The sequence below is a fragment of the Anabrus simplex genome, chromosome 2 (assembly GCF_040414725.1).
Source record: "Anabrus simplex isolate iqAnaSimp1 chromosome 2, ASM4041472v1, whole genome shotgun sequence".
NCBI classification, from domain to species: domain Eukaryota; kingdom Metazoa; phylum Arthropoda; class Insecta; order Orthoptera; family Tettigoniidae; genus Anabrus; species Anabrus simplex.
Window position 1 is genome coordinate 732,044,741 of NC_090266.1, and position 12,036 is coordinate 732,056,776.

General features: G+C 41.7%; 1 protein-coding gene across 1 annotated transcript in view; it reads left to right on the plus strand.

The window, feature by feature from the left end:
* LOC136863667 (uncharacterized) overlaps positions 1-12,036 on the plus strand; it is a 254,153-nt gene that overhangs the window by 82,543 nt on the left and 159,574 nt on the right. The window contains exon 2 of the mRNA XM_067140032.2: positions 3,953-4,055. Coding sequence (XP_066996133.2) covers positions 3,953-4,055 — 103 coding nt within the window. The remainder of the gene's footprint in view (positions 1-3,952; positions 4,056-12,036) is intronic.

Consider the following 12,036-nt stretch of genomic DNA (forward strand, 5'->3'; position numbering starts at 1 on the left):
AGGGATGAGGGTCCTCTTGTCGACTCTTGGATACCTCATGGTTGCTGTCTCCTTGATGTCGGTCGTATCTGGAACTGTTAAGTTAGAACCATCTACCTCTCCGCTTAGCGTGCTCTGATGCACGATTACAAACTTAGCACTGGCTATTATTTGACTACAGCCTCTGTGCAAATGAGAAACCACGGAAAACCATCTTCAGGGCTGCCGACAGTGGGGTTCGAACCGGTGACTGATTCTTTTTTTTTTGCTACTTGCTTTACGTCGCACCGACACAGATAGGTCTTATGGCGACGATGGGATGGGAAAGGCCTAGGAGTTGGAAGGAAGCGGCCGTGGTCTTAATTAAGGTACAGCCCCAGCATTTGCCTGGTGTGAAAATGGGAAACCACGGAAAACCATTTTCAGGGCTGCCGACAGTGGGGCTCGACCCCACGATCTCCCGGATGCAAGCTCACAGCCGCGCGCCTCTACGCGCACGGCCAACTCGCCCGGTGGTGACTTATTCAACTTGATCTGTATCTGCCTCGATGACTAGACACAAAGGTTTACCTATGAGCTTGCGTACTATGTCATAATTCTGAGACTTCATATTCGTGTAATAAGGGCACTATTATACTTCGAAATGTGACAGAATTAAGAAACATTACTCTGACATCAAAAATACTTTTTGAATCTGTTTTGATATTTAGATCTTTACTACCATAATTTTGTATCAGGGTCTATATAGGAGGGTTGGAACTTAAATAGTGACAACACTGCTGTGGAGACGCTATGCAACGGAATCTAATATTGTCTATGATAGCACACTTTGGTTACATACCTACCTTACCTCAGAGCAAATGGACTCGCCCTTCTCACATCACCTACGTGCGCACAAGCGAGAGGAACACAGTCACGTGTGAGCTAGCGGTCTAACGTAACGTTGTCACTACGTTTCCCAAACAGTAACAGCTGAGTTGAATCAAGATTGAATGTGCCAGAGGTCGTACAGCACGACAGTGTCATCAAGGTCTTCAAGAGGCTTGCGGGGAATCTGCATTGCCTTACAGAACAGTGGCACGTTGGGTAAAAGCCTTCAACGATGGTCAGCAAACTGTGGCGGACATTCATCGGGCAGGTCGTCCTACGAGTGAAGAAGTGCATGCTCTTGGTACGTTACTGGACAGTGATCGAAACCAGGGATTCGTGAGCATTCGCTTCAGAACTGTTTCAGAGATTCGACAGGTAGTAGACCGCTCCATTCGCACCATCAACAGAACAGGCTCTGCTAAAGGTATACTACGACTTCCACGTCGCTGGCAACGGGTTATACACAACGCTGGTGACTACATTGAAGGAGAGTAAAGGTTGCTAACATGTAACTCTTTTGTATCTGTTGTAAATAAATAGTTGCCACTATTTAAGTTTCGACCTTCGTAATTGACATAAAACCCGTATTTTCAAGCATTATGTGCAAGAAATTTTACAATTATTTTTGAAAAATGCCTAATAGCGTACGAACATGTTTGTAGGACTCGTATCAAATGGGCACTTTCATGCCCACCTTAAGTTTTTCGTATCGTGGAAACACACTAAATGCACATGAAATTAATCTGGTGACACTGATATCATTGTACATTTTGGTATGATCTTTATCAGCTAAGAATTCAATTGCACATGTATGAAGCTTACCTCCGCTTGGAGCTTGTGATGGCATTCCAAACATCCTTCGTTGCAACTATCAACAAGTAATCAAACGCAATTATTGAGAGGCGCACACGTATAAATGCTCATTGTTGTGTCCATTTCTTCGTGATTTCTTCGCACACGTATAAATGCTCATTGTTGTGTCCATTTCTTCGTGATAATGCACAGACATCTTCAAAACATCGTAGATTCCTGTAATACTTAAATATCCAAGAGGACGCAAACGTGCTCGTTGGGTATAAATGGGTTAATGACGTGTAAATAATGTGATTTGTTCACAATATTATTTATATAATCATTAAAATGTTAATTTTTTCCTAATCGAAAAAAGTATATGAATACATCAACGCTTTTAGTTGCGGGAGTCAAATTTAGGGGTCGTGAATATAGCACGAAATTTAAAAGAATGTGATTGAGAGAAATTGCACTAGCTTTAGGTCTGATGGTCTTAAAAAGGTTTGAAAAGGTTTAGATTCCCTCGGACGTAAGTGTGTGTATTATATTACGGTGGTTATTATGACGAGACTGAGCTCAAATTAATAATAGCACGTATCTACTCAACAAGCGGACAGGAACGTAGCGCAGAGATTGCAGTATCCAGTCGGCTGCAGTGGCCTGTTGCATAAGTTACGGCAAAAGTTCCTCACACTGAACAAATACATTTATTTTCATACAAATACAAAATGACACCCACAGTTTTGTAAACTTTGAAGAGGAAAACGTAGTCGCTTTCAATGTATATATTCGCTAGGGGAAGTAGGTCAGATTTAACATATGTTTCTAGAACATGTTAATAAAAACAAGTCTTACGAAAGATATTTATATATTAAATTTAGTATTATCTTTGCAAGTCTAAAGAAAGGAAAGTCCTGTTTTTAATAGTTTGTTCATGATATTGCTGTAAATAGTTGACCATCGGAATGAGGACTGTTTAACAGAGGAAGCTGATATTGAGCAGAAATCGGTACCTCAAACTACAGTATTCTCATACGATATTAATTAAAAAATTTAAAAATGCAATGCTGTCGGATTTCACATGGAATGGCCCATATACATCACTATATACTGTTTTCTAATGATTCGCCTGAGCTTACTACTGTTGAAATGTTCTCCACAGATTCCTAGACTTCTTTGATTCTGCTTTAGGTAGCATAGTGCCATTGATCAAGACTTATCGGAATTAAAAGTACAAATAAATATCACCAGTGAATGAAGCGGAAAGAATCGCATACTGCAATGTGTACAAATGAAGAATAGTTTGTAATCGTGGCCAAACGTAAGTCGATCATAGCTATTATTTTATAAGAAGATAAATTTTTAATATTATGCATCATAATCAAACAAGTGTTTAAAGGTGGCCAGTAACACCTTTCAGCGCAAATTGTATACGAAGATGTACATGTCATAAATATTCATTTCTCCCTTTCTTTTTCCACAAATTGCTTTTACATCGCACCGACACAGATAGGTCTTATGGCGAGGATGGGATGGGAAAGGGCTAGGAGTGGTAAGGAATAGGTCGTGGCTTTAAGTAAGGTACAGCAGCAGAATTTTCCTTGTGTGAAAATGGGAAACTACGGAAAACATCTTCAGGGCTGCCGACAGTGGAGGTCGAACCCACTATCTCCCGAATGCAAGGTCACGGCTGTGCGATCCTAACCGCATGGCCACTTGCGCGGTACATTTTTTCTTAAATATTTTAAAGGCTGATTCTCAGTTTTTATGTCACTTCCACAGACTATATAAAATAAGCTTCACTTTTTCTAATTGATGATGTCCAACTCCATGGCTAAATGGTTAGCGTGCTGACCTTTGGTCACAGGGGTCCCTGGTTCGAGTACGAGCAGGGTCGGGAATTTTAACCATAATTGGTTAATTTCGCTGGCACGGGGGCTGGGTGTATGTGTCATCTTCATCATCATTTCATCCTCATCACGACGCGCAGGTCGCCTACGGGAATCAAATCAGAAGACATACATCTGGAGAGCCGAACTTGTCCTCGTACACTCCCGGCACTAAAAGCCATACACCATTTCATTTCATTGATGATAATTATTGAGATCTGGAAGGGTTAAGAATACGAACACTACGTTCCCAGTTCAAACCATTTCGCATCCCTGCGTTATACATTAACGTCCAGTACTGAAGTTACGTTGTAATCTCTCTTGTTAAGAGTATCACTAGCCTTAATAATGATCTTCATCCATTGTGGCCGTTCAAATCAGAATTATTGCTGGTATGTAATTTGTACTTCCCTTTGTTCCAGGGTGGGAGAGGAGCGTGGGAAGTGTAGCTTGTTCCCTCACCGCCAAGGCCTGTCTCGCAGTCAGGACTCTCCAACAGCGGCCTTTCCCCACATCGAGCCTGAGGTAAGTTACGTTCCTTTGGTGCTATTTACATAGAGTTAATTTATTTTCCGAGTGGTGGTGTTTTTGGCCATGAAGTCACGTTGAGATATGGGCTGTATTATACTTCTGTCTAGCGAGTGGAGCGTCAGGTGTGGGTGGAAATCCACACCAATCCAGTATTCAGCGACATCAGCCACAGCACGTCCGACAGAAGCAGCACGGATGACATCTTCATGGAGCCAGACGCAGGGTACGAATACCTGACTACTAGTCTATGTGAGGGAAGGGCTGCTTCTTCATTAATTTGATTTTAATCTATATTTTACTCTAAACAAGTCTCTCTGTAAACATACCCTCCTAGAGACAATAAGATCACATTTCCTAGCAGGAATACTTTCCTTGCAGTCTACTACGGGCAATGTTTTCCTTCGATGAATTCATTGAAGCCATTCCTTTGTGATTCATGCGTGCTCTCTGCAGTTCTCGTGAGAGACATTCCCCATCATAATCATCATCATCATCACCATCATCATCATCATCATCATAATTAACACCACCACAATTATCATCTTCATCATCATCATCATCATCATCGTGTACATTTTATTAAATGACGCAATATTAACGTGAAGGAAGAGAACAAAACTAATGAAAACAATCACCTCGTTAAGGATGCTAATATAAATTATAACTTACTGAGAAATTATCATCGTTAACGCAGTATGCATAACTGTCATATTACAGGATTCAATCCAGTATATTGCTAAGTCTTCATTAAATACATCATACACAAGTCATCTAGGAAACTCGCTGTAGGGTTGTCCTTCACACTATTTTTTGTTATCTGCCCTGCAACGCAATCACGCAAATATTCCTTCCTTAAACCCCGCAAGTAGCTGCACAACCTGTGTCCAGTACGGTGACTGATTCTTTTTTTCTTTGCTAGTTGCTTTACGTCGCACCGACACAGATATGTCTTACGGCGACGATGGGATAGGAAAGGGCTAGGAATGGGAAGGAAGCGGCAGTGGCCTTAATCAAGGTACAGCCCCAGCATTTGCTTGGTGTGCAAATGAGAAACCACGGAAAACCATTTTCAGGGCTGCCGACAGTGGGGTTCAAACCGGTGACTGATTCAACTTGATCTGTATCTGCCTCGATGGCTAGACACAAAGGTTTACCTATGAGCTTGCGTACTATGTCATAATTCTGAGACTTCATATTCGTATAATAAGGGCACTATTTCCATATAGGCTTGTCTGGTGCAGTCTGAAATTCTACACACTGAGGATAGTCGTTCTCCGTTGCCGACATGCTCTTTTCTAGAAATTTGATATAGTCAGTACCACTAGTTCGATTAATTGACTTGATCACCACGATGACTGCGTTCATCCTGGTGTTTACAATGCTGAAATCATCACTTCCAAGCTACTGCTTGAAGGAAACTGCAAGGGAAGCATCTCAGAATCCAGAACCCAAATGCAACTCCTTCCACTATTAGATGAACGAGTTGCTTAATGATATTTTATCAGGCTTGTACTTTGTTTGAGGTATTACTATTAATGAAGAAATTTCCATCTGTCAACTCCTGTGTTTATTGGAGTCTCATTGTACTTGACTGCTTTACCTAAGATCTAATCTTGGTTTGGCCATTGTCGAAACAAAATGACTTTGAAATGGAAACAGCACTCTTCTGTTTTAATGATAGTTTCAGTATTAGTTTCAGCTACCATGTAGTGAAAATTTCATGTAGTATGCAGTGGCCGCGTGTCAGTTGCCTAATAGAACTTCCGTAAATTATATGATAGTAATTTGAAACGATAAGGATAAACATTTGAAATGTCCTTCGAGATTCGACTTCTCATGCGCCCATTATCACAAAGTAGACATCGTGGGATCTCAAATCCGGATACAAAATGGTTCGACACTTAAAACTAAATAGCTGGCGACACAATACTACTTAAAAACACCAGAAGATCTGAATGGAATCCAAACTAAATTTTAGTGCATCATTCGATGACAATTTAGGCTCAGTCACTTCTATTGGGCCTTTCTCATCCTTCTCCCTCGTGAAGAAGCCGTTAAGATCACACGCTATTGAGCACTCAGTGGGTCATTGCAGCTGCCTGCCCAGTGATGGTGACGTACGAAGTGGTGCAGTTTCTACAAGAATCGTGATAAAACTTGCACAAGTCAAAGGAATAGTGATCAATATGACAAGTCTTCGGTTTCGCAACCTTCCGAAAACAAATGGATTTTGTATGAAATTGTTTACTTTGACACTTGAAAATCTGCTTAATTTTCTGAACAAGGAACTAAATTTATACTGTAAATACTATACATTGCGACACTGATATGAATATTAAGAAAAATCTTATATAATGGCGTATGGCCTCCGGAGAGGCCTGGTGCAGGTCTTTTTCTAGTAGACGGCCTATCAGGCGACCTGCATGTCTGTGAAGACGAGGGCCCTACCTAGGGTGATTTTTAATGTTGAATACGTCACACACACCCAGCCCCCGAGCCATTGGAATTAACCAATTAATGTTAAAATCCCCCACCCGGCCGGGAATCGGACCCGGGACCCTCTCAACCGAAGGCCAGTACGCTGACCATTCAGCCAATGAGTCGGACAGAAAATCTTATAAAAATACTTCTTGGAAAATGCATGTTTTTTAGATAACTGTAGTGTTTTGGATATTCGTATGAAATCTTTATATTATTTTCGCATGGTTTACCGTAATATATTTTCAATTTGAAGAAAAGTAGGCCTAATGTAATCCTTCGGTTGCCCCATACTATCAGCATTTGTAAAATTTTGTAAATATAATCCACAATTGTGTTTATTTCAACTAAAGTAGCTCCAAAATAACTCGCAAGTGGTTGTGAGTATTTCCATCACGGGTGACCACATGCATGCAGCTTATTGCATATTCGCCCAGAAATAATATTGCGAGACCTTGAAGTTCACCCTAATTCAGAATGTGTTCTCATCTGACAATGGTTAGTTTCATCACAATCCCACGTGGGGACTCAATGCATTTATATTGGGAGTTGAGAGGTCACTAGTATATTTAAGGACGGCACTGAGAGAAAGAAAGAATGGAGGCTGGTATCTCGCAGAATGAGGAAATGCGGGTAAGAACATAGGAGATTACTAATTGACTGAGGGAATTCGTACAGGAAGGATGAAATAAAACAGCCTTGTACGAACAATGGCACACCATTTTCCACACTTCCTTCAGGAATATAATTGAACTGTACCTTGTGAAATATTTCTATGCGCCTTCTTCAGTTCAAACCTGAATTATTTGAAATTGTCCCCAGTAGTATGGACACTAGATGAGCCACCTTGGGTATAAAGGATGAACTCAGCATGGGATGGAAATATTTTCATTTCTTTTTTTTTTAAATTGTGAGTCTTGGAGAAATAAATGTGAGTCGACTTTTCTAAATTCAAACTTCTTTTCGCAATAAACACTGAAGAAACCCGAGCAAAGGTTTTGAACGATGTTACACAGGGCAAACCCAGCAGCTCTCCTCCTGGTTTTACGTAAGCATCTGTGCATTTTCGACTACACCCACCAGAAATACCGACAGTAACAACAACATGATTAAGAATAAGTACCATCATTTGCTTTTTGCAATGTAACATTTGTTTTGCCGGCCCCGTGGTGTAGGGTTAGCGTGCCAGCCTCTTCGATTCCCGGCCAGGTCAGGGATTTTTACCTGGACCTGAGGGCTGGTTCGAAGTCCACTCAGCCTACGTGATTAGAATTGAGGAGCTATCTAACGGTGAGATGGCGGCCCCGGTCTAGAAAGCCAAGAAAACGGCCGAGAGGATTCGTCGTGCTGACCACACGACACCTCGTAATCTGCAGGCCTTCGGGCTGAGCAGCGGTCGCTTGGTAGGCCAAGGCCCTTAAAAAACATTTGTTTTGAGAAAACATCCTAAATTGTAAACTCATTATTTCAAGAATGAAAAATACGGAAAACAAATGGTTAAGTTGCACGTTTTTTGAATACATGAAATGAAAAATGAAATGGCGTATGCCATTTAGTGCCGGGAATCGAACCTGGGTCGTGCTTTCTTCATAATCATTTCATCCTCATCACGACGCGCGCAGGTCGCCTACGGGAGTCAAATAAAAGACCTGCGCCTGGCGAGCCGACATGTCCTAGGACACTCCCGGCACTAAAAACTATGCGACATTTCATTTTTTTTTAACCTTTTGCCCGAACAGTGACGATATATGAACAGTAATTATAAGTGGAAGATTCGAGCACATGGCAGGACAGTTAACGTCAATCAGATGATCACTACCATGTCCCCATAGAACAAAGAAGGTATTCTTTTCCCGCACCCCTAACAGACAAGCAGGTTAAGGAACCGTAAACAGAAGCAACTAAATTTGGACTCAGGCCAACACTTAGCGCCACAGAGTCTGACCAGATAAGTACAAGAAACTTTCTCAAAATGTCTAAAGTGTTAACAGAAGACTTGTATTAATAATTCGTCTTATTTGTTCATAATATCACCATTTCACAATCATATACAATCATACTCTGCGTTTACGCAACGTAAACAGTGTTGTATATATGCATCGCCAAAGGTGATTTGATAGAATCTGACGATGCCTCCTGTAAAACGAAATATGCCGTTTATATAATTCGACTTTGTCCATTGTTTACTGTTATGTTATAGCTTCATTCTTATACGAACGAAAGAAATAATTAAAAATGTTTTTTTTTTTTTGAAAACATGTATTTGTTGAGTTATCTCTTTGTATTCCCAACGTCTCATATCAACACAAGTAAAACACACATGAAGTAAACTGTAGTGATGACCGTCTTATTCATTGTCTACTAATGAAAAATCAGGAACATTAATAATAAATAACTGTCAATGATCTCGTCAGTCGTACTCTGAGGAGAGTTACTGATACATTATCGATAAATTATTGAAATGCCCGTAAGCATCATCTAACCAGGTAGATAGCGAGTGTTGGGAGATGCGTAGATCATAGACAACATTTCTAATTGAATATCGTCCTGGAAAACTGCAGTACACATTTGAGTCACATCGAATGACACAAAGTCCATTCAACTAATTTTAATGTCCTTCTAAGTGTAAAATTGTGAAATGAATCATCTTCCATCATTATTTCACGAGTAGAGTTTGAGATGTTTAACATTTAAGCATGGCGAATAGAATACCTAGTGTGTTCACTTCCGCTCTCTTAACATTGTCGTTAGTGGTCCCGCCAGAGTGTGGCGCTGCAGTCGCAACGAACCAGTTGCAGCAACACGTTTGCGAAATTGCCGAGAAAGGTAATAGCGTGCGTAAAGTCATGGTAACAATTTTAACGCCTATCGAGGGAATTTGTTTTCATATCTTCCGAAAGTCTGTACTAATATCTGTGCAGTGCTTTGTGTGTGGAATCAAATAGTTTTCTATTATTTCGAGAAAATGTCATACTGTTTCATTCCTGGTTGTAAATCGCGTTACGGCAGGAAGCCTGATGTAACGAATTTTTTTACCGCCAACACAAAATAATCTGTTTGCGAAGTGGGCTAGAGTTTTTCCGTGGAAGTATAAGCAATTGTCAGCCAAAAGCAGAACACGTGATCTGCATTTTTCGGCAGATTTAATTAACTTATAAAAGCGGATTGTTTCGTTGTGAACGGTGAAAACGTTAAACTTCCTCGTGTGAGGTGGAAATTAAAACCAGGAGCGGTGGCTCATATTTTTCCAAACTTAACGAAATACCTCTCCACTGATGTAAAATCGCAAACGGCACCCAGTAGGAAAAGGAATGAAGACAGTATCAAGAGGATAAGGAACAAGAATCAAGATATGAGTGAAGCAGTGATGGCAACAGTGAGCGGTAAGGTTCAAGGTCAGCATAGTTGTAGTCAAATTCACGGCCAGTCTAGTCTTCTTACCGATGCCCTAAAGCCTATAGTGTCTCTCAGTAGGCGACTAAAGAAAGCAACTCATAATTTAATGCGAGCTAAATGTCTCTTCCCTCAGTCGAAACTACGATTAATTTCCTACGGGGACAGATTAAGAAACACGGAATATTTAATGCTTTATGTACTCTTTAAAAGTTTTTTAAAAATAAGTAAACCACATTACTGCTTTCTCTTTTCGTAATGTTTTATTTCTTTGCTGGGACTGAGAACATTAACACTTAAGAAAATGGAAATTGCAACACCATGAAGGCATTGGTCGTTTGTGTTGATTTTCAAGATATGGAACGATGCCATGTAGGTATGTAAACGATCAACGTTTCACACCCATTGGATTGTTGCTACAGGTCTCCCCACGTGATTGGTCGCGGAGGAATCAACTCCAGTATACGGACTCTGGTGAAGCGTAGTTGACTTGCAGTCTGTGCAGTGTAGTGTTTCCCGTCAAACATGCCTCGACGACAGAGAAGAGCACGCTATCAACAACTGTCGCCGTTTGAGAGGGCTCGGATAATTGTGCTGTGTGAGGCTGGATTATCGTTAAGGACTGTCGCTGCACGTGTTGGCCGACGGGCATCTATGGTACAACGTGTATGGCAGCAGTGGTCAAATGAAGGTACCCACACTCGTAGACCTGGCACAGGCCCAGCGTGACGGACAACTGTGCCAGAGGATCGCCGCATCATTCGGATGGCCCGGATGGAACCCCATGCAACAACAGCGTAAATTCGAGCAGCTGTGGCACCCCACGTTACACAACAAACAGTTGGTAATCGCCTGCGTGCAGCTGGCTTACGAGCCCGTGCCCCTGCAGAAGGTGTTCCATTGACCCCACAACAGTGACGTGTAAGGCTGGCCTGGTGTCGAGAAAGATCGACGTGGGTCGACGAATGGCATAGGGTCGTCTTTGGTGATGAATCGCGCTTCTGTCTTGCCCGCAGTGATCGCCGGAATCGTGTGCGCCGACGTACCGGGGAGAGGGGCCGCCCAGATCTTATTGTAGAGAGGCACACAGGGCCAACACCAAGCATTATGGTCGGGGGAGCTATTGGCTTTAATGTGAAATCACAATTAGTGCTTGTTGAGGGCACGATGACTGCTCGACAGTACGTTGATAGGGTACTCAATCCAGTGGTTGTCCCTATGATGGCCAACATTGCTAATGGGATGTTTCAGCAGGACAATGTCCGGGTTCACACTGCACGCATCTCCAGAGAAGCTCTCCACGACATCACAACCTTAGAATGGCCCGCCAGATCCCCGGACCTCGGTCCTATTGAGCATGTGTGGGACATGATGGGTCGACAACTGGCCAACCGTCCTCAGCCACCCACAACTCTGGAACAACTGACCCGTGTAGTGCAGCAAGCATGAGCCACAATTCCTCAGGAAGCGATCCAGGGCCTTATTGACTCCATGCCTCGACGAATTCATCAAAGAATTGCAGCTCGTGGTGGGCACATCCTGTATTGATTGTTGTCAAAACTTGCGTTCAGAGGGACCTGAAAGTGTAATCATCGAAGCACAGCCGAACATTCGTCCTGCATGTTCAATTGCAGCAATGTAGCACCACTCTTTCTGGGTGTTGCAATTTCCATTTTCTTCAGTGTATTTACGACTCTCTGAAGGTATTATTCGTAAGTCTCAACAATTATTGGTTGTTTTATTTGGTTATATGCGTGTCACTGTAATGTCCACTAAAACAGCCCATCGTGTAGCGTTGGTGATTGGCTCCACTAGCGCCATTCTACGGGAGCGCGCTTGAACTCTGTGAGTGATCTCACTAGGTATTCTATTCGTCATCATTTAAGTATAGAAAATAGCATCAGTTACTATCAGTTACCAGAGAACTTATTTGTAGATTCTTCCCTGGAATGACTTATACACTGCAATGTTTATAGGAGGTAAGAATATAATCGTCTTATTAGGAGCAAACTAAGATATCGTTTAATTGGTAAAATTTTCAATATTTTAAAAGAAAATCTGTGAAAAGTCTTTGTATAAAACATGAAAAATCATTCAGAGCTCA